This window comes from Sitodiplosis mosellana, unplaced genomic scaffold (genome assembly GCF_009176505.1).
Source record: "Sitodiplosis mosellana isolate CC-2019 unplaced genomic scaffold, AAFC_SMos_1.0 Smas_scaffold_6191, whole genome shotgun sequence".
Classification (NCBI taxonomy): Eukaryota; Metazoa; Arthropoda; class Insecta; order Diptera; family Cecidomyiidae; genus Sitodiplosis; species Sitodiplosis mosellana.
Window position 1 is genome coordinate 3,004,768 of NW_022601432.1, and position 23,285 is coordinate 3,028,052.

Genomic DNA, 23,285 nt, shown 5'->3' on the forward strand with positions numbered 1-23,285 from the left:
AAAAAAATCTTTTTTGTTGTTACACTTTGAAAAAATTCGATTGTGTTGTTTCATTTCAATAAATTTTTTTATTTTTGTTTCACTTATATGTGTTGTGAATAGAAGTTGCGTTTTCATTCTCGGACATTCATATCGGTATTGATCGCCCGAGCATAAGCAAAATGGTGGAATTTAGGAACATTTAGATAGTGCCAGCTACTAAAAGCAATTGACCAAAACAATATTTTTATGTGAAACGACTTTTATAAGTAAAACCAATACTTTTCCTAACAAACAAAGTTTGCGGAAAAATAAAATGGTAATTCTAATGGCAACACCAAACTACAAACGATAGGTACTATTTTTTACCTGGTAGTGGCAACCTTTCGAGAATTGTGGAACCACTGTGAAGTTTTTTATGATCGCAGCTGCTTGGTTTATTTTCGCTTGAGTCTTAGGAATTTTCTTTCCTTCTTGTTGCATTCGGGTTAAATATGCCTGGATTTTTTGTTCATTGTAGTTTCTAACTACCAATTGAATGGCAATGAATTTGGGGACATGCTGGAACCAATCATTTTGTTGGCGTGGATCTTTGCTGCACAGCTCGGCTAAATCACCACAAACTGGTTGAACGACCAAACGACATGTATTCATATAGAAACGAATCAATGCTGCATCTGCCTGCGATTCCGATTCTTCATCGAAAAGGAACTCGATAGTTTCATTGATTCTTTCCCATTGTAGCTCTACTGCTCCATTGAGCTCGTTCGTTTGATAATGCACCCGAAACAAATTAACCAGCCGAGGTTTGCAGTGTGTGCGAATATTGGTCTTGAATAGACGATGGAACCGTTGCCATGCGAATCTCCACACCTGAAAAATGAAAAAAAATGACCATAAAAACCGAATGCTATTAGCTGATTTTTAAGTGTAATAAAATCCTAAATAACATTTTTTTTGTATTCAAATCGTTACCGACCTGTACTGCATTTGTTGTGCTCGTAAGTCCGATTTCATTGTAGCGGTTGAAAATCAAATCAGCTACGTATGACCGAATTTGTGCGTCTCCGCAAACAATACTAACATGTTGGCGAACCGCGTTGAAGATATCTTCTGCGAATTTATGTGAGTCCCCCAGAAACAAATTTGGGAAAATGGTGTTCGGCATTAGGTATGCATTATAGACCATATGATGTGCTGCCAGTGCTGCTAACCGTTCCATTTTGGAAAATTCTATTAAAGTCGAATCTATGACATTCAAAAGCGGCTGCGATGTGAGGAATGTTTTTGCTTTCATTTTGACACATTTCAAATTTTTCTTTGTCCTGGCCATTTTTCACTATTTACAAGAAGTACAAAACAAACAATGAAATATTGTATCATCACAATGGAATTAAATTTAAAAATTTAACGTAAAATGAGATTGTGATTGGATGAACAAAAGGTCGATGGACTAAATCTTACCTCAGCACAGTTTCAGAACGATTTGTGTAGATAAAAGATGAGTTTCCAACAAAAAGAGTGCCGCAATGATTTTTTTGAGCTGTGAACAAGACGGAAAAAAATATTAAATCATTGCGATATTTTTCACGTTCAATAGCAAAGTTCGATCGTTTAATAGGTGAAGTTATTCGTGTAAATTGCATTTGATTACGAATCTATCCGTTATTCTATCCATTTTTGGTCATTTTGCCGGATTTAATTTTCAATTACGCAATTGGTGTCTGTTAGAAGCAATCAAATCTAATAACAACAAAAACGTCAAGTGATTCAACTAATCGGTCAATTAATTGCATTTTTGGCATGAATGCTAACAATGACGCATACATTTTATTGTTATTTCCACTAATTCCGATTTCTCTTTTTCACTCCATTCCTAAGAAGCCTTCCTAAATTACAGTTCCATTCCAAGGTATATTTTCACGAAATTTTACTCTCTCATTCGGTTGAAAGAAGAAAATTCGCTTAATCTCAATATAGTAACTCATGTGTAAATTTTCGAGCGTGCCTTTTGGCTGCGTATTGTTTATGCGTCTGATTTTGTGTTATTTCATCATCGTGTTCATGTTGTTTATTTGGTATATTTTTAATTGCTTTAAGAAGTAAGCTCATGTTCTTTTCCACTATGGCACATCATTCAATTGACATCTCGTACATCATATAATAGAGACTAGTCGTTTTTTTTCTCGTATTTCACGACTTCTGCACGAAAAACAAATAGAAAATTTGTTTGTTTTAAGCCACGCACTACGGCCCGTGCAAAACAAGACAAGTGACAACAAATAATACCGCTCTATATGTTAAATCCTGGTCCAGAAAGTAAGTAATGAAATAAAGTTGATTGTAAAAATCTTGAGCGTTTTTTTTTGCCTGTCTCTCTGATATGTTGTGCACAGGATTGGTGTGACATCGCATAAAATGCATTTTGGTTTATTGTTGTTGTTGGTTTGTTTGCGCAAGCAACAAAAAATCAAAGAGAGACTCGACCGTAAATGAGAAAAAATTGTCAAAATAAAAATCAATTCTCTTTTGTGGGTTCAATTCCGTTTGTGTGAACACATAGTCTTCGCAACAGAGCTAAAATGAAAACATCTGGGAAAAGATTTGAAATGCGTTGCTTCGTGCTTTCCAAAGGAGAAAATTCACAATAACGCTGACTCATATTTACGCACATACACCCATACATACGTAACAAAGAATATCGGCAGAATAAATGAATTGTGGTTTGTATCTAAATCCGAACGGAGAAAAAGACGTGTTCGGTGGTTCGTTGTGAGTTTTGTATGAAGAATGGAAATAAGAGCAAACAAAGCAAAAAAAAAACACATAAATAAAATAATGTTTGAATGTCATGGTCGCCTCGCAAGCATTTTGCATTCGTTGTACAGTCTCGCACAGTGTTAATGTATAGTGTGTATCGTGTGAAATGGTCGTCCGAATAACGTTTTTTCGACGAACGAACGCTATACCTATCGTATTACGGAACCGATGTAAACACATTATCAAACTGCACATAATGCCAAACACAACCCGTGTGTCGTTGTTGGTTTCGTGCATTTGTGTGAGACGGGAAAGCAATCGAGGTTTTGGTTTTTCGGGAGCCAAATGGTTGACCTTCTCCAGTGCATGTTAGTTCAATTGGATTACTAAATGATATCGGCCTAGATCCTTCGATCATAATTTCTAAACTTGCTCTCTTTTTCTTACTCATTTTCAAACGAGAAAAAAAATACGATTTTCAAATACATATATTCAAAATGCTTTCGATTGACGCGTGTACGCTCGCAAATGTGTGTAAGTATGTGACATCATGTAAACGAGCCCCTTAAAAATGCTAATATATTTGCTTGGTGCAAAATGTAGTGACTGAATGTTCTTTTTTCCGCGCGTTCTCGTTCTCATAAAAAAATTTACGCATCTGAAAATGTTATCTGACACATTGAAAATCGTCATCTCAATTTCGAATGACTCAATTGGTTTACAAATCGAATGAACGGAAAAAGAATAATAAGCCCATTGTTTTCTGATAAAGATGATTCATTTGTCGCATGACAAGCAATCATCTCAATTCACAACGCCCCCTTTGAACACTGTTTTCGAAATGACCGATTTAGCGATGACCGATAAAAAACAAACTGTTTGTTCGATTGCATTGGCTGATTTTTGTTTCTCGAAAGTAAAGTTGACGACTATTCTTTAGTTAAAATGATCGTTAATGAAATGAAGCATGGAAATAGCATTGCTGCCGTTTTGGAATTTTCAATAGAGTTCATCAAGAAAACACCAAACACTTTGACTTAAATTTTCGTGCCAAATGCAAATAAAAAAGAAAAAAAATTGGAGCGAAATCACCCATACACACACTTTCAATCCCACTTAATTTTTACCGATTTTTCTTTCGAAACAATTTTCTCCTTGCTATTCAAATTCTGTAAGCGATATCGATAATGTCCAAACTCAGTCTAATCGATGCAGTGTCAAAACCGTTTGATTATCCTGTTGCTCGATATTCATGATGTTTCTTGTTTTGTTAATTGTGTGTGTGTGCGTGTCCAACACGGTCAACCGAACTGCGTGAGAGAGAAAGAGCGAAAGAGAGGGTGACAGAAATACAGAAATCAATAAAAAAAAGGTTTCATTCGTCTGCATATTGATCTCAAACAGTCTTTCTTTCATTCTCTTTCACTCACTCCCTCGCTCTCTCACTCTCTGTCTCTCTCATGCAACTCTGACGTTCAACCAGCGACGATATGAAATACAATTTTTTTTTGAACAAAAAAATAGTCAAATGCATGCTCAAAATGAAAAACTGTGTAACGAATACAGCAGCAGATCAAAAATTTCGTCGACCGACCATTTACACTGTGTCAATCGTTGCCATTGTGCATGTACATGTTGATCACTCTTGTATGAGAGAGGAAGAGAGCAAGAATCAGCGATGCTACAGATAGTCGCTCGTATTGCACAGTGTCGACGAAATTTTCCATTTTGGTCGGTGCTTACGATTCGCTAAATCTTGAACCTACCGATCTATTGACCGCTGGCTGTGCAAGTCCGTGTGCTTGTGCTCCCAGTCAAGAGGCGATGATAAAATCATGTGCCGGTCAGCCGTCCCAGTATTGCTTTGCAATATTGGGATGACGAATACCAAATCTCTGGTTCTCGTTCGAGGCCAGATTCTGAATTGATAAAAGTCGAAAATAAACTTTTTTTTCAACTTTTATTTCTTAAAACAGCAGTTGCTATCTCGCGCATCTATAATATACTTGCGAGTGCAAACAATTTGTAAATAAATCATAATGCACCGCCAAATGATTTATTGCACGGAATAAACATTTTTTCGTAGGTTTTTACATAATAGCAAAAGCAGAAAGCAAAGATATTGCGAGTTGTTGCACAATGTAAAGCACACAAATAATCCCAAAAACAAACTTCACACAACATTTCACAAATTTCGTTCCTTGTTTGCCTGGGTAAACAACAATTATGATTTTAGCTCAATTTAACGGCCATTCACACGCATTTTGCTACCGATGAACGAGAGCCAATGAACCTCTTGTGAATTTTTGAAATAGGTTTGAATTGTAATTTGGTCATGTCATTTAAAGTATATTTCAATGTAAATTAAACAGAAAAAAAGACTCATGCAAACACAAAAAAAAGTTCTGTAGATTTTAAAAGCTATTTTTGGGATGGTTGATGTGCCGATTTATAGATGTGACGCAAAATACCTTTGTTTCATGTTATTTGCTGCAATTCAATATCCAAATTATATTACATATTCAAATCGAAGCAATCGATGACGTTGTAACGATGACAAAGGAACCACAAAAAAAAATTCTAGATCAAAAATATCAGACATTAATAAAAGAAAAACACATGTTTTTTTTCTCAAATTTTATTTGATCACAAATATCGGAAATACAAACATATGATATGATAGCTTCCGATTATTGCCATGGAAATTCATATCAATCATATCAGTTTGATCACGCATGCTATCATTTTGCCATAGCTCAGAACCAACATTGGCTGCTTGTTGTGAAATTCAAAAAAATGACAATATTAAAGACCAACTCCATGTCATATACAAATCCAGTCTAAATTGAGGCGTTTTTCATCAAAATCTCACCAACAACAAAAAAAACGGCTCATTACAAATATTGAAATAAAATTAACAAAGCGTAAAATAGAAGTGACACAACAGGCAATAAAACTGACAAAATAGGAAATTAGTTTTGACAAAACGGGCATAAAAATGTCATATATTGCAATAATTCTGACCAAATTTCGTTCAATATTGTTATTTTTATTGCCAGTTGTGTCAAAATGAATTTCACGAAGTGCCAATTTCATTGGAGGTAATGTAAATTTTTTTTTTTACATGCTTGAGAAGAAAGTGGTATCATTTTTATTAAACCTGACTGTTTCGAGTGTTCATAATGGGGTATAAAAGTAGATATTTTTTAGTTAGTTGCTCTCGTCTAGTATGAGAATTTGACAAGTAAATAATAAATTAAATGATTGATGCCTACTCGAATTGGACTAAATTTGTTTTGATTCTGTGCATATGTATGTAGCTTGAAATAGAATATTGAAAAACGGGTATAAAGAGAGGCAAAAGAATGCAAATGTGAACTATTTATTGCTTATTTATGTGTTGCATTCAGAAAATTCTTACAAGGAACCATCAACTATGGTTGCGCTATGGCTATATATGGAAATTTTCAAATCGATGTAGCGAAAAAAAGTCGTTCGGGTTAGGAAAAAGTGAGAGTGCTGTGAAGCTAGTCTATCGAAGCCCTACATTATGGCATATGCCGTTTCGCTCAACTCGCGCAACCATAGTTGATGGTTCCTTGTTAGTTACAGAAAATCTTTTGAAACCTTAATATTAAGCAATCGAACATTTTATCGGCAGCTTTTCGTCGTATTTCGTGAAAGTAGGAGCAAGTCCAAGCGTTAATTCTTAGTATTGTTCACAATATTTGATTTCGCATCAAAAATGAATGAGATACTAATCATGGTACAGACATGTACTTTTTCGGTTTACAAAGGAACAAATGATTGTTTCCACTTACAAAGACAAAACAAAAGACGTAAATCAAATTCTAAGAATGTGAAATTCTTGGACAGAGAACATTTGAAGTAAATAATTTTGAAGAGCATTGATAAAGAGCAATCAAAAATTGCGAACCGTCTCGTTTGTTATTCATTTTTATATTTCTGACATGCTAAGTATGAACTTGATTGTGAATATCATCAAAATTATGCGTTTTCTTGATAAAGAATGGCGCTTGACTTCAATCGCGTTCGATTGATGTGATTTCAAATGAAAGCACTTTATTAAGAGCTATTAATAAGACACTCTGGACTAATCAAATGGAAAAAAAAACAAAAACAAAACATATGGATGTGTGATGTTGATTAGCAAATCCAATGACTTGAGCTAATAAATCATGTTTGTTTACTGTTTACATAAATTGCAATGCTGATCCGACAGAGAAAAGAAAGCGCACATAAGAAAGTGCAAATAAACGCAAACCGAGTGCCAATGATCTATTTCTAGATTGACCGCAACTGAAATTGATGCTATCAATACGCTACGCATTGTTTACAATTGAGGCTGTGAGAATGAAAATGGCAATACAGTAATAAACATTCTGAAGCGCATCAAGAAAAAAAAATTCGCAAAAGTGAATCATGAACCTCCTATGCTGCCCATGTAAATTCATGTTTCACTTTTGCATATTCAGAAGTTCTGAATACAACATGCTGAATACAACATTCTGAATCAGAACTCATGATTCATTTTTGCGAATTTTTTTTCTTGATGCGTTTCAGAATGTTTATTCCTGTATTGCCATTTTCATTCTCACAGCCTCAATTGAGTCCAGTGAAATTCTAACGAAGTCAAAATATTTGGAATATTTTAATCGGCTCAATTGCAAAAAACTAACACTTTTTCTTGGGGTTAGTGCACCTTTCAATGAAAACAAAAAATAAAAACAAAACAAAGTAATTTGGAAACAAACAATTTATATAAAAATTCAAAAACAATTCACATTCCATGCCAATACACACGCTGCTTTCGGCGACTCATCGAAATGAATGATTGAAAATGAAGAAAAAAAAAAGGTATAAATTTGTAAAGCACCGGTGGCTAATTAGGCCACGCGCGGCACGTGTTCCAAATTGTCCGAAGTATATCTGGCGACATAGCCAAAAGTCAAGACGGCAAATGTCGACGCTATGCCTTGAGCCAACCAGAGTGGTTTGACTTCGGGTAATTTGCATATATAAAATAACACGATCGCCAAAACATTTCCAGAGAAAACAAGAAATGGAATGTGATTTTTTTCGAAATCGAACGAACGAGAGCATAGAATTTCAGGCTACTTATCAGCTATCAGCTTGATTCTTTGTTTTTCAGAACACTTGTTGAGTCTTGTGTCGACATTTGGAGGTGTATGTCTTCTGCGCTTGTTGTTGCCGTTGCTGCTGCTACTAGTTTGCTAGTTGTATAGTCAAATATGGCGCATCAGTTTTATCCTTTTTCAAGCACTTTCTCGAACAAAAAATTAAAGAGAAAAAAAAAACAACGCGAAATGACAATAATTATGATTTCAAAAGAAAATTTCGTCTAGAATTATATATCCCAATCCGGTGCTACTACGTGACATAAAGCATGTTCGGTTTGGCAAGAATTCGAAAAGGAATGCAAATGATATGCCAAAAATTATCGCTCGTGTTCGAAAATGTCTTTTATTTTGTGTATGTGTGTGAGTATCAATCGCCACTTGGATTGTGTACGGTTGCTGTGTGGTGTTTTTCTATCTTCTTCTTCATAACTCTTTTGAAATCACATCAAACAACATTATTATGGTTTAATGTTAAAACCAATCAAATAACGGAGCGTAAAAAGGGAAGTTAAAAATATATGAACTTGATTGCTGATTATTCATTAATCATAACGACCCAAAAATCTCAATAATTTCAATTGTCAATGCGATAGAGAGAGAGAGAGAGAGAGAGAGATGAACAAAAACGAATCAGACTATCATTCGCAATATTAATCCCTTTGTTACGTACATAAATGACAACGAATTATTGAGCTCAAATTGATGATCAGTCGGCTCGTGTGCTCTACTCTCTGGCCAAAATACGAAAAAATAAACACTCGGATTTCAATTCACAACGAATTTAAAAAGAATGGAAAAAAAAGATGACGAACAATAATCACATCTTATCCCACTGACCTGCATTATAATTCAGACGGAATTTTCCTGTATACATTTTTAGCTGATTTTACCGGTTTCCGATCAATTTGGCCACCATACACACCAGACACGTTGGTTCTATACTTTAGAACCGCAATATGAAATCGAAAACGATTCTACATGCGATCTTATCATACACGGTAGTCGCGTTTTCGATTGATATGTGCAATTTCGTTGTTGACGTTGATATCCATCTCCCCCTCAGGGCGGAACACATACCATTCGAGGAACTGATTATGTTTTGATTACAATGTATTCCAATCTATTTTTGGTTTATTTGTTTATTTTCGATTGAACATGTCTGTGTCTGCAGTGAAGTTCAGAGTCGAAGAAAAAAAATTTTGGGGCCAAAACAAGACAAAGTAAACAAGACCACAGAGCTTTACTTCGCTCCGCTCTGCGTTCTTGAATTTTTAGTTACTTAATCTTTTTTGTTGTTTCACAACGAACTATTTTTTGGCGCACTACATGAAATGTATTTGAAGTATTATATTAATTTGCAAAATGAATTACAAGATCTTGGTTTAATTTCTTTTTTTGAAATATACTGCCTTTGGTTTGAATTGAATAAATAATATGAGCATAAAATTGAAATTCACCATAATTTGTTTCATTTAATCATGTTCATCACTCAAAAAGTATTAAGAAGAAGAAGAAAAAAAAGCAGATTAGTAGCTCTACATTTCATGAAGTGCTAAAAATCTTATCATCTGGCTCACATTAGCTTCCGTATTTTTTTTTTTCCTCGGTTCTAACGAAACTACTGTCATTCTCAAAGCCAAAAACAAACGACTAAAAATATCAAAGAAATAGGTTAAAGTTTATGTTTGTTCCATTCATGTTTCTGACAATGATATAAGTGTTTTTTTTTAAATAATGTGATACATCGCGCGAAAGATCAGACGAATTACGGGCCGCAAAACGTGTCCATTAAGAATTAATGTGCGTGAATTGAGGCGCCTCAATTTTCGAAGTTCATTATTATTACGCCAATAGATAATAACACCATTGACCTAATACCGTGAAACTAGTCATTTTTTTTGGTTGTATATGAAGAAAAGCAATGGTGAAAACATTAAAATGTTAGCATTGCACGACCGAACGAAGATTGATTCGTTTAATCGAATTGAAATGGTTGTTATTATTGCTCAACATACTCAGCACGGCGTATACAGACGCAACCACGTGTTTGTTCAACGGGATGTTATTGTTTCGAAAATAGGGGCTGAATTGATCATGAACGTGATTACTATTAAACCATTATAAAATCGATTTCGATGAAGTTCAACACGCGCCGCATACACTTCTCTCTCTCTCTCATTGCTTTGTTTCATATCGTCTCTCTTCTAATGTTTCGCATTTTTTTTGATTGCGAGTTCATTATGGCACAAAAACGAGTATGTAGACTGTTTGCCGCTTCTACACAATCGAGTGAGAGAGAGAGAGAGAGATAGAGACGCGTTGAAGAGTGCAAAAATATTCATATCAACTGCGTCCGATTGTAGATTGTGAAAAGACAATAGAGCATGAATAAAATGGCACTAAGCTCAACAGAAAAAAATATCAAAACGTTTACTATTAAAATGAGTCAGAAAATAGAAAAAAAAGAGGCAATGGCCTTATCTGCGGCTATGCCGAATGTCTGGAATAAATAGAAAATTTGAATGAGAACAAAAAAGAAGTGTGCAAAGAACCTTCCCCATTTTAAAAGGTTTTCTACATTATTTTTTACACACCGTCTCCACTTGCATTTAGTTTCCATTACATTAGATACATTTTGAACGTTGAAATCCAATGGAAGTGGAGAATAGTTTAAAGCTGCCGCTTATTCTTTGCAAAAAAAAAATCAAATCCATATATGTCGTGTTGAATCGCTGGCAGCTGATAAGAGCTGCTGGGAATGGAAGAGGTGTTTGACGAAAAATCGGTTAACGCTGACTGTCCGATGCAGGATAATGGCATCCGATGAAAATTTGCGATTCCCGATATGTCGATTGTCGTATAAAAATACACACACGTATCGAATGCAGAGAGATAACAAAAATGAAATTGAAAGCTGGGCTAGCAACAATCGTGTCGTATTTAGCAAACGCACATTATCGAAGTAAAGAAGAAAAAAATCATCTAAACGGTTTGTTTATCTAATCACGAAGCGTTTGCATTGAGATTCTTTCATGCGTTCAAATGAGAAATCCGAAGCAAATACAAAGAGAGAGAGAGAGAGAGAGAGAGAGAGAGAGAGAGAAAGAGAGAGAGAGAGAGAGAGAGAGAGAGAGAGAGAGAGAAAGAAAGAAAGAATAAAAAAATCGTGGCAATTCATTTCCCATGGCCAACATCGCAATATCAGTTGCAGCTCGTGTCAAAAATTATTTCCAGCAGTGAATCAAAAAAAGCACCGCCGTCATTATAATTTTACTTGAACTTTTACCGTCATAAATCACAGATCAATTGAACTACATCGAACACAGGTCCAATCAGAAAAAAAACATTTTTTGTTTACTCGGTTACGACTCAAATCGCTTTTTTCAAATCATGTGTCATCCTGTTTTGCATGCATGTTGTAAGACGATTGGCCATTCCGCGGAGTCTGTATGACACATTTTCAATCTACATCAATACAATAGAGAGCAGAACGATGCGCGCGCAATATGAGCCACACTCATGATTCTAAAGTGCATGAAAAGAGTTGGGGCAGAGCAAATTGAATTGCCCATTTCACACCACCACCGCAATACTCTTACAATTGTGTGCGCAGCAACGGTCCCACATCTCAAATCAATTTGTTCTCGAATTTTTTTTTTTTCATTACAAATCAATTGCGGTCATCAATTTTCTATGAGAGAAAAATGTCAAGACGGCACGAGTCGTGCGCAAGAATGCGAGATAGGGCAGAAAAAATGGAATAAAAAGAAAAGACAACACAATAATATTGTCATTCGTGTGTTTTTAGTACATTTCTTTGTGCTCGCGCTCACGCTTAGAGTGGCTTGGTGTGCTGTTAACGCTTGTGCTTGCTTGTTTTGCGCTCATGTTATTGCTTTTGCTGCTGTTGCCGTTGCTGTTGTATAGCTGATCTACCGAATTGTAAGCATGCATGAATATAACACCTATTTCGACCCGCACCGATGTCAGTTCGATGGAAAATGTTGATCGGATAACAAGTGAGTCGCTCTCGTTCAACATACCCTGTAACTATTCAAGTTACTTTAAATAATTTCCATTTGTGTTTTTGATCGGGTCAAAGAGTTGTGATTTTTGAATCGAATTGATTGCGAGAAACAGATGACAAATCCTTAGATAGTGCACAAAGTTTGTGGTAAACATTTTTATCTTTTAACAAATTCTCAAAAAAGAAGAAAAAGAAGAAGAAAAAAAAAATACAAAAGCGAAGAAATGAACATAAAAACATAAATGGTTATTTTGTTTGAAATGAAAATGAAATTAAATTTGAAAAAAATGCAAATGAAATGAAAATCTGGTTGTCGTTAATTTAATGAGTGATTGCAAGTTGTTAAAGTCGTTTGGTTTGAATAGTAATTAAATCGTTTCGTTGTTGCATTTAAACAACAAATTTTATTACAAAACGGAAAGAAAATACAACAAAATGTTTTTTCGGGCGGTTGAAACGTTGATATGGTTTTCGGTAGAACATTTTCGTCCACCAAAATCAATTCATAATAATTATTTATAAATTCATTCACAATTATTACAAAATTACCAATGAAACGAAAAAATTATGCGATTGATGGTGATATAATTTTATTTGCTGTTTGTATGCCAATTCCCAGTACATTATTGTTATTATGACAAATGCTGGAATTTGATTTCCATTTCTTTCATTCATATCTTTTGTGTATTGGCTTCTGGTTTGGTTGGCGGGTGTGTGTGTGTGTGTGTGTGTGTTGGGAAATGTAAACAAAAGTGCGACCGTTGATAATACTCCATGCCATTGTCGAGCTAAACGTTCAGCTAACACGTGTACGGAGACAAGTTCGTGTTTTTTTCTCTTTCAGTTTTGTTGTTCGTTCGTTCGTTCGATCGTTCGTTCGATGAAATATATAAATATATGTGATTCGTCTATTATTATTTGTTGCATGTGTTTATTGATGTCTGTTGGTATCTTCCTGAGGTTAAATTTCGGTTATCGGTAATCGCAAAACGTATTCAATGTACACTATAAATAACAAATTACATGTGTGATTTTCAAACTCTGTGTGTGATTGCGGCTATTGACGTGTTAAGATAAATATTTTTCCTTGTTTTTCATTCTTCTTTCCTTTTCTTCTGGTGCTGCTGCTGCTGCGGCTTTTAATTGAGATTTTCTATTACAATGCGTTTCACTTAATAATTGCTACATTCATAATTTTATATTCACACATGTCTTTTTCTTTGGTTCACAAATGAATCGAGCTACAGCAGTAGCAGTGCAAGAGATGCAGTTTTAACACTTGTTAGCGCAATGAGCATATCAAACAGTTTCAATCCGAGAGACTGACATAAAATGCACTGTTTTTTTTTCGTGCTGCTGCTGTTGTTGTTGTTGTTGTTGTTGTTGTTGTTGTTGTAACAACAAACAAATATTTGTAGACATTTCTTCCATTTCAATCGATAAATCAAAATCAACTCGTGTGTGTTTTGAATGGTTTTAATCGTTGAAAACTTATCTAACCGCATCGCGCGATAATTCATTTCAGTAATGCACAGAGAAATAGAAAAGAGTCGAATCCAAATGTATTGGAATAGCTTTAGAAATGATTGCTAAATTCTTCTCTCTTTTTTATTTCATTGGTCAAATCGGAATCAAAGGTTGTTGTGATGCGTGTATGAGACACGCAGAGCGAATGAGCGAGAGTGATAGTGTTTTTGTGACGACGAAGTGTTAGGTGTGCAGTCAAGAACCAAGATTATTATGTAAGGGAATGTGTCCGATCGCGTATGTACATGATTTTAATTAGGTAACACTTATCTCGGTTTTAAGCGAACCTACAAAAAATGATGGTGAAAGAAAAGAAACTAACGAAAATTGCACGTGAAATGGGAGGCAATTTCCAGCGTCAAAATACACACTTTTTCGTCATGTGGAATCGGCTTTGTGTGTGAGAACCGGTTTAATTGCATCGGTATAATTCATAATTTGTCATTCAGAATTTCTAATGGCAGAATTTAATCGTATATTTTTCCGTTTATACCTCGTTGAACATGCCTAACAAATGTGAACTGAAGATAAAACGAGAGAGAGAGAGAGAGAGAGAGAGAGAGAGAGAGAGAGAAAGAGAGAGAAGAACTGTGTGAGTGAGTGTGTGAGACAGAAGGGGAACGATATGTTTGCGTGAATGAGGCGCACGTGTTTGAAATTTCTTGAAACTCGCGCTCGTTTCTCACGTATGCCATAACTGACATTCCATTTGAATTAATGTTTATACCGACTCTGACTCTTGCTCACTTCAGATTGAAATCTTGTGCAAAAAATCAATTTGCAACTACGTTTTTTCTTTTATTCCTTCTTTCCATCGATTTGATTCACAATAAACTATGATATACTCGACCAATGAATGAAATGAACAGTGAACAAAAAACTATTATGACAAAAAGACTAAACAAATTTGTGCTAATCTTTAATCTTTAATCTTTTCACTTTCAGACATATCAAATAGAAGACGCAATCGATCAGCTGATATTCAAATTAACAATCTCAAGTTAAGGGAATAACAAATCGAGAGAGCCAGATTCGATCACATTTTTCCATTTCTTTGCAACGTTTTTTCGTTTTCCATATTGAGTAAAAGAAGTCGAGGTGTTGAAAACAGAAGAAAAAAAAATGTATCAAATACAGTGCCTAGCAGTGGTGCTAATGTTTGGATTGCTGAATGCATCCAATCCGACGATAATCTCATCGTCGAGTACACCATCCGCATCGTTTGACAATGAGCCTGTGGCTCTGGCATCGCCACCATTGACTGAAGACAATTTCACCAGCGTATTTCCAATCGTGTGCACCGCTGATGGATGTATTGAAGGTCGTGCAACACCCGGCTACCAAATCGACGAATATGAATCATTCTTTGGCATACCGTATGCTGAAGCGCCAGTTGGTAAACTTCGTTTTGCGGTGAGTGATCAATCAATTAAATTCCCATTCAATGTAAGATAGAAGAAAAACACAAACATTTTTTCCCAGCAAAAAAGCGCACGTTTTATAAGTTTTATGACAAATTACCTTCCATCTGCACACACAACATTGTATGCGTGTGTATATGAGACAGAGAGAGAGAGAGAGTAATTTTCTGTTACGTCTTCTCATAACTAGTTTTAATTTGCACTCATCGATTGGTCAGTTTTACATGTTCTTCGCCAATTCCTCAATTATTATTGGCAATTTTGTTCCATTCCATTGCTTCATTGTGCGTCTTTTCAACAATTACTGTAATTTCTTTTACTTTTCTCCACTTTCTGTCTTCTTTTTCACTCTGATTCTCTCGTTCTCTCTCACTATCTCTCTCTCTCTCTCTCTCGCCGCGTTCCACCGATCGTATTTCTTTTGTGCAATACACGCCAAAAAAAAATAAAGTAATCGACTTTTCGACGTCCATCGACGGGTGAAAAATGAAATAACATAATCAATGATTTTAATGGATTATTAAAATTAAATTCGAATTTATTGGCTGTTTGGTGTCCATATGGAAAATGTTGTGCAATCATCAGATCGTCAATAATTTTTTTACGACGCTTTTCATTTTACATTATTTTTCCGTATGATGTCGATGCGAGAAAGTGAACAAAGTAGCAAAAGAAGACAAAACGTCCATTAAACAATAAAACACACACACACAATTGCTATTGTTTGTTGTTGCTTCGTTTGCGTATTGTATGGCTGATCGGTAAAACACATGCAGTAATAGGCAATCCATGGCTAACAAACAAAAATGATTTATATTGGAAGCGAATTTGGGAAAAGAATATTCATCTCCGGCTATAATATGAAAACGAAATGAAAAAACAGAAAAAATAATGAAAAGAAAACGTGCGACAAAATCGCAACAAAAAAAGATGCGGTATTTCACTCGCTTTTAATGAAAAATTCCCTTTCTCTTTTACATCAGACCAAAGGCACCGTAAAAATTCTGTAATATTTTATTTTTTGGTTTTCCTTTCTGTCGTGTGCTCTATGACGAAATCGTCATACACAATGAGAGAGAGAGAGAGAGAGAGAGATAGTCAAAAAGATCAATCACCTCTGTCATGAAATTTTTGCGGCTAATCGCAATTTACTTCTTTCTTTTGCTTCAATGGGAAACGTAACGCGCAAAGTTTTCGAAAACCAGTACCGCAACCGATTATCGATTTGCGTCGCTCACGTTTTTTGTGTGTGTTTTTTTTTTTGATTTTCTTCGTCTTGCATGTGTGTTTATGACTAATTCAACGACACACTGGCTCAGGTTTTCGTGCGCTTTTTCTGTGTCTTGTCTTTGCTTGTTAATTCGTCTAAATTAATTACTTTTCCTTTCTGCAATCTCCATTGCTTTCTATCCACAGAATCCAGTGCCAAAAAAACCATGGACAGGTTTGCTGAATGGCAAATTGGAGCGTAACGGTTGCGCGCAAAAAAATGTTTTAATTCCAAATGCCACATTTGATGGTGAAGAGGATTGCCTCTATTTGAATATTTATCGACCCACAGTAAGTTCCTCTAAATGAATTTTCCATTTTCTCAGCATATTTACCATTTTCTGATGTTTGATTGTCTAATTGATTAATTTCTCATTTTCGCTTTCAAGAATACATCGTCCAAGAAAAATTCATCTCTTCCGGTCATGGTTTACATACACGAAGGTGGTTTCTTTTCGGGTTCAATTCATACGCTTTTCCGTGGGCCACATTATTTCATGGACACACAGCAAGTGATCATGGTTTTGATGACATATCGTCTTGGTGTGTTGGGTTTCATATCCACTGGAGATGAAGCGAGTCCGGGAAATTTCGGTCTTAAAGATCAAACGTTGGCATTAAAATGGATCAAACGAAATATCAAAGCATTCGGTGGTGATCCAGATTCGATAACAATTATGGGCGCGTCAGCTGGAGGTGCATCGGGTATGTCATACATTTTAATTGATTACTTTGCAAACGTTTGTTAAAAAATTTATGGGTTTCATTACAGTTCACATGCATATGATGAGTCCATTATCTGAAGGACTATTTCATCGTGCTATTGCAATGAGTGGACTTGGAACCGCACCGTACAATGAACCAACTGTTAATCCATTGGCACTTGCTAAACGGCAAGCTGAAGTGGTGGGCATTGAAAATATTGATCAACTTAGCACAGCCGAATTGATCGACAAACTTCGTGATATCGATGTTGCTGTACTGGTTAACAGTATTGGTGATTTAAAATTGTGGTCGGTTGATCCAATGACACTGTATCGACCAGTGGTCGAACCAAAAGCTGAAGGTGCATTCTTGTTCGAGCATCCGGCAGCTATTTGGACGCGAGGCGCATTCAAACAAGTTCCCTGGATGACCGGCATCGTACCGAACGAAGGAAATGTTCGTGCAGCCGGTGAGTTTTGATTGATTTTTCTTTCTTTTCTTCTCTTTTCTTCATTAATAAAGATTATAATCTTTGGAGAAATTCATATTTTGCATTCTTCCCACACAAATTCCAAACGTTGTTCATTTCATTCACTGAATTTCAATCTAAAAAAAAGCAGTGGTTTTGAAAAAAAACTCCTACTTTTCTATCCCATCTTACAACCAATAATGAAGTTGGCAAATATTTAATGCAAACACATTTACAATTTGCAGCTATTCTAACCGATAAAGATCTTATTGAGGATTTGAATGCAAATCTCGACAAATTATTGCCAAAACTAATGGAACTCACTGCCGATTCCGATAAATTGCCCTATATCACAAAGCGTCTGAAGGAATTTTACTTGAACAGCAGCAGCATTATAAAAGATTTCAACAGTCAAGGTTTTGTAGATGTAAGTTAAATCCGATAAAACGTTTTTCTTCCCATTTCGTTCCAAGAGTTTTGCTAAAAAAAAACCGTTTGATTTCGATGCAGATGTACACCGACAGAAGTTTTCACTATCCATTCTACAAAGCTATCGAAGCCTATATCAAATATGCAAACACCACAAAGAATCCAGTTTATCTGTATAAATTTGCGTATAAAGGATCTCTATCGTATTCGCGTGTGTTTACGGGCACGAATAGAGACTTTGGCGTTGGTCACATTGACGACTTGATTTATCTGTTCAAAACACCAGCGGTGTTCCCTGAATTTGCAACCGGCTCCGACGCCGCTCAGTTGATTCGCGCATTAGTTGGCACCTATGTACAGTTTGCCAAGCACGGGTATGTCATTTTAATTGATTACCTTGCACAATTTCAAAGTTATGTTTGTATTTTCGGAGATAATATGTGTTTAAATAAATGGGTTTCATTACAGACGTCCATTGCTTTGGAATGATGTGCATGAATGTAAAAAATTCCATCGTGGTAATATTTGCGACTATCAAGAGTTCCGCAATTTAAATGGCGATTTGAAATCGAGCAAATACGAAGTTCGCACTAACAACGAATTTAACATGGCCATGGTGAGATTCTGGGATGAAGTGCTTCACATTTAAAAACCGAAACACAATTTGTATATTCTTAAGTTTTAATGTATTCCACATTTTTCATTTACCTACTTAATTTAAGTTATTATGCCGTTTTCTATTTCATCAACACTTGAACACATTTCATGTAGGGATCACGTTTTTGTGTAAAGGAAAAAAATTCAACGAACACGACACGACACACAACTATTTTTTTATACCAGGATTTATTTTTGTTCCTTTTTAGCACATGAACTATTTTTTTTATATTCATTTAATTGTTATAATTAAGTTAAGTTAAGCGAGACTGGAAATAAAAAAAGAACATATTTTATAAGGAAAACAACGTCTGCAGCCAGACGTATTATATTTGGTTTGATTCCCAAACATTCGGTATTACTTTTAAGAGAATGTTTTTGGCATTTTCACCTTCATTCGAACTGGCTTTATACTGATATCTACTCACCTTTATCATTTTTCTGAAAGTATTTTTACCCAGTTTTTACTTGCTTTCTACCTTATAAAATGCCCTAAAATTAGGGTGAATCGATGTTTGAAATCATATGTGCCACCAATCATATATGCTCGAGTCTTAACTCAATCAAAAGGGAATCTCAAGACAAAAAAATTTTGTTCCACCTCTTTGGTCTCAGAGGGGTGGTCCAGTCATCATGGGGTGGTCCGGGACGAATTGTTTGGTAAGTATTAGCAACTTTTGGCCCACCGAAAATCTGGAGCTATCTCTGAGTTTACAATTTAGCATTTTTCAACGGTATGATTTTAAAAATCGAAATTGTGAATAAAAAATACACCATGAATTTAACGCTTTTGCTTTACTCTTTATTTATAATGCTTTCAGTTATTGATTGTGTTGATAGTTACATTTTAGGGTTTTTTTTTCTTCAAATATTTGAATAATCATTTAGTGAACAATGATGCTGATCCATCGATTCAATTGCTGTAATTCTCTCTCCACAACAGATCATTATATTTTTCAAAATGATCGGGGAAATTAAACGAATGCTAATTTTTCATTTCTATCGCGTTACATTGTTGTTGTTCTTTTCTCAAATGAATTTTGATTAACTGATTCCAATTGATTATTATTGTGATAAGTAAAATTAATTGTCGATCAGCATTTCATTTTGTGATTTTTAACTCTATTTTTATACAATTGAACATCATCAACTTGATTAGCGTGATCATCAATTGTGTGTGTGTTTGTCTTATTAAAATTTTGCTACGAGAAAAAAAAAATCATCTCATCACAAACGATGCGGCGCACGTGTTCGCTTCGAATTTTTCGTTCGTAAAATTTGCAATATGTTCTCGGTTCTTAATTTATCCACTTTGGCCTGTTTTTTGTAGCTGCAATCAAACGTGGTAAAGTATATATGAATATTGAGTTTGAAAACGTAACTAATTGTGCTGCGTTTTAACCTTTTTTTTTATTAAATAGTTGAGTGAAATAGGCGTAGAATGCAAACACAACCAAAATATGCTTCAATTTGAGCGAGTGAAAGAGAGTTAGTGTGAGAAAGAGAGGGAGAGAGAGAGTGAGAGAGAATAAACAGATTGATTCGTCAAAAGTGAACATGATAAAGATTGATTAGTAACTGATTAAAATACAATAATTTCGATTTTTCTTCTACATGTCTTGAATAAATAGTAAAATTTGGTTCACAGTAAAAAAAAATGTGTTATTGTCTCTGAATTTCATTATGAAATTGAGCAAATAAAATGGACCGAAATGTTAAACAAAATTTAATTCAAAGAGAATGATTCAATTCAATATATACTTTAATCATTTTTTTGACGATTTCTTTTCCACCAAAAGAAGGAATTAGGAATAATTTCATTTTTAAAAGATATATTTTTAGCTGAAAAAAATTTAAATTTTAATAATAAGAACGAGTTTATTTCGAACATCTTCCAAAATCATATCATCCATACAGGTGTCACGTCATTTTTTTTTCTTCTTGTTTTGGCTTAAAAATAATTTGGTTGTTGGCACCATTAACATTTACATTTATGTATTTTAAACATTTATAATAAAATATCAACAATGGTTCATACGTGGCGAGATGATGAATGGTGTATTGATTCGGTTCATTCAGTGAGCCCCATTCTTCACACCCATTTCCACTAGGTTGAACCATCAATAAAATGTGTGTCTCTTTTGGAATCGAATAACGCTTTTGACATATATATATATATATATATATTTATGTTATAAATATAAGCAGATTCTACAACAATTTGGTTTGCTTAAATTTTTTTCTAGAATTGTGGCCCATTTCAAGCCGTCAAGGTACACCTTAAATCATTTTTCCCTATTAAATCTCATTATCTTTTCTATGTTTTATGAGCAAATCATAATTTCACATTGTTTCTTCATTATTTCTTTGTGTGTCTTTGTAAAATGGCAAGTTGTTGTTGATGTCGTCTAAAGGGGTAAACAATTTTCAAATTTCTGCTATTCCTTCAAATAACAGTTTTGTACTCTATTTCACTGAACTACTCTCAATATGCACAGTAACAGTTATAAAGTTCTAAACAATTACAAGATTTCTTTTTTATTAAATTTGTGTGTGTGTGTATTCCCAAAGATAATTATTTAATCTCATTACGCCAAAATGGGTGGTCAATTTCATTAAAATACAAAATTAATATATTTTGAACATAAAAAAAGATAAAATAGATATTTTCTATCTCTTCTGTGGATTTGACCGCCCATTTCAACGTTTTGTGACCAAAAAATCATCTTCGACATTTTCCCAAGGGTTTTATGACTATGGATTGCAAAGCTATCCTTTGGCATATTTGAAAAATACGTTGAATGCTACACACATTAGTCGCTACATTGGAAGAAAGTGGCACATTTTTTTGTGATTCTTTTTATTTTCAGTAAAATATATTAGGATATACAATGGAAAAATCGGTTGATAACTCGAATAAAGTATTGTCGTTTTTCTATTTTTTTTTTTTTGGATTCAAACAGGTTTTCTTCCGGTTCACTTGTTAAACATTCAGTTTTAGCTGAAAACTTAGTTGCGTAGCTGCTGTTTCAATATTCGTTTGGGTATTTTGCGGTGGTGTTTTCGCCTTTTATTGTCGATCCAATGTATTTGGCTGTTGCTTATTTCCTTGTTTGGTTTTCGCTGTGCACATCAAAAGCCATTTACGATACAAAAGCGCATCAAATAAATTACTATGAATCAAAGGAGACAAATTTCGATCGAAAAAAATTCACTTTAAAATATCGTTCACATTGAATTGAACAATTATTATCGGATTTGGATATAGACATTTGGATTTTGGGTTGATTTTTTCGTTTTCCTGGAGTTAATCGGTTGAAGTACCGTTTTTTTTTCTTCATTTTATTGTTTTTGCAATAAGATTTGAGCAATTTTAAGCCAGAGGATGTATATAGGTTTCGTTTTTCTGGCGTTTTTTTTCTACTTCTTTGTTACGCTCTAAAATTCAATTGGGACTGCTTCGCGAGTATATGTATTTGAGGTTAAAATTTTTGCTTTGTGTTAAGGAACGCTGTTTTTAGTTTACATTTTACTTGCACGTTTCATAAAATTCGGTTGCATTCAAGCCGTGGGCTCATCTTTCATTCATTCTAAAAATATAGTATTCTCAACATTTTAATAATAATTGCTCATGTTGTTGTCGGTTTTTTTTCTTTTGCTATGTGTATGTGTGTTTTTTTTTTCATTTGGCGTTTTTGTCTTAATCTAAATAAATATTTCTCTTTGGGCTGTGTATACATATATATATATTTACTTTACATACATTGAATATCCTATACTGTTTTGTTTCAATAAATTTTTCTCTTTCATACACAAATATATATAATTATTTCATTTTTGTTTTCTATTGGCACTATCGTTTCGGTTTTGTTTAATGAATATTTGGTATGAAGGAAATTCGGAAATTTTTTCGCTTTTTTTCTCTCTAAGAAGCATTTCAATCATTCCATTTTGTTTTCACAGGTCATTTTGCAAGATCAAAAACATTGAAGTACCTAAAATAAATCATTTCTATACATGATCGGTTTTACTACTTGAGGCTCAAGTCTTGAGCAATTTTGTCGATACACATGGAGCAATAGGAAGTTTACTCGGCATATTGCGATAAAGTGTACTTTAAAAAAGGAAGAAAAAAACAACAAAAAATTCACAGAAATCGTCCGATTTGTGTAAATAGATTGTTGGGTCTGGTGAAGGGCATTTTTCAAATGGTAAAAGTCTCCTGTCCCGCTGGTGTCTTACTTCGTTTTTCTTTCAGTAAAACAATTTATTCTTATTGCTTTGGTTTGCCAAATAAAAAAAAAAGAAACAAATAAAATCCTAACATTTGGCTGATATGGCAAATTCGTAAAAAAACACAATATTTTAAAGAATAGAGTCGCTTGTAAATTAACTAATTTTTCACTGTTTTCTTTGATAAAATGATCTACACTAAATTAGTTTCCTAAACGATTGATTCCAATTTTAAAATGCACCGAATTTGGTCACAACGATTATACGCTACGATGTGTGTGTGTGTGTGTTTTTAGGTAAGACAATTCATCCAGATGGAATGCAGATTTTTCTTCCTTTCAAAATGTTCCTACAATAAATGGTTGCTTCAATTTTTTATTGCTTGCGATGCAGCCTGTCGTCGCAAGTCCGACTTAATCACAGCAGTTACGATTGTGCCAACGCACAACATGATCGCCATCGTAATGTTGGCCGCACTATCGCCGAGACGATCAAATAATTCAGCATAGAGCGATGTGAATAAAATGCCAAATATTTGTGCGGCAGCATTTAATAATCCGGCCGATGTTCCTTCCGGCTCTGGATACGTTAATTCGGCAGCAAATTCAAACCCAACTGGTAAATATCCCGTCATAAAGAAGCTGAAG

The 23,285-nt window shown here is 34.6% G+C and overlaps 2 protein-coding genes across 7 annotated transcripts in view; one reads left to right on the forward strand and one right to left on the reverse strand.

The window, feature by feature from the left end:
• Positions 1–11,690: 11,690 nt before the first annotated feature.
• On the forward strand, positions 11,691–18,710 carry LOC129576473 (juvenile hormone esterase-like). Of its 4 annotated transcripts, none has more exons than XM_055461658.1 (8): positions 11,691–12,075; positions 14,401–14,868; positions 16,293–16,436; positions 16,535–16,850; positions 16,918–17,319; positions 17,565–17,746; positions 17,830–18,122; positions 18,217–18,710. In XM_055461658.1, exons 2-8 carry the CDS (start codon positions 14,578–14,580, stop codon positions 18,395–18,397), a joined length of 1,809 nt encoding a protein of 602 aa, XP_055317633.1. In that variant the 5' UTR covers positions 11,691–12,075; positions 14,401–14,577; the 3' UTR covers positions 18,398–18,710. The 4 variants fall into 4 exon arrangements, with proteins under 4 accessions (XP_055317633.1, XP_055317634.1, XP_055317636.1 ...); XM_055461659.1 differs by having other exon boundaries at positions 11,691–11,920; XM_055461661.1 differs by having other exon boundaries at positions 11,691–11,843.
• A 2,625-nt stretch (positions 18,711–21,335) lies between these two features.
• Positions 21,336–23,285, reverse strand: part of LOC129576890 (feline leukemia virus subgroup C receptor-related protein 2) — a 57,081-nt gene continuing 55,131 nt past the window's right edge. For all 3 annotated transcript variants that reach the window (XM_055462938.1, XM_055462940.1, XM_055462939.1), the window contains one exon: positions 21,336–23,279. In XM_055462938.1, coding sequence (XP_055318913.1) covers positions 23,006–23,279 — 274 coding nt within the window. In that variant the 3' untranslated portion in view covers positions 21,336–23,005. The remainder of the gene's footprint in view (positions 23,280–23,285) is intronic.

Excerpts from the sequence above, each read along its gene's own strand:
- LOC129576473 (XM_055461658.1), top strand. The coding sequence starts at position 14,578 with ATGTATCAAATACAGTGCCTAGCAGTGGTGCTAATGTTTGGATTGCTG. Across the intron at positions 14,869-16,292 it reads TTGGTAAACTTCGTTTTGCG|AATCCAGTGCCAAAAAAACC; the intron begins GTGAGTGATCAA and ends TTCTATCCACAG. Across the intron at positions 18,123-18,216 it reads GTACAGTTTGCCAAGCACGG|ACGTCCATTGCTTTGGAATG; the intron begins GTATGTCATTTT and ends GTTTCATTACAG.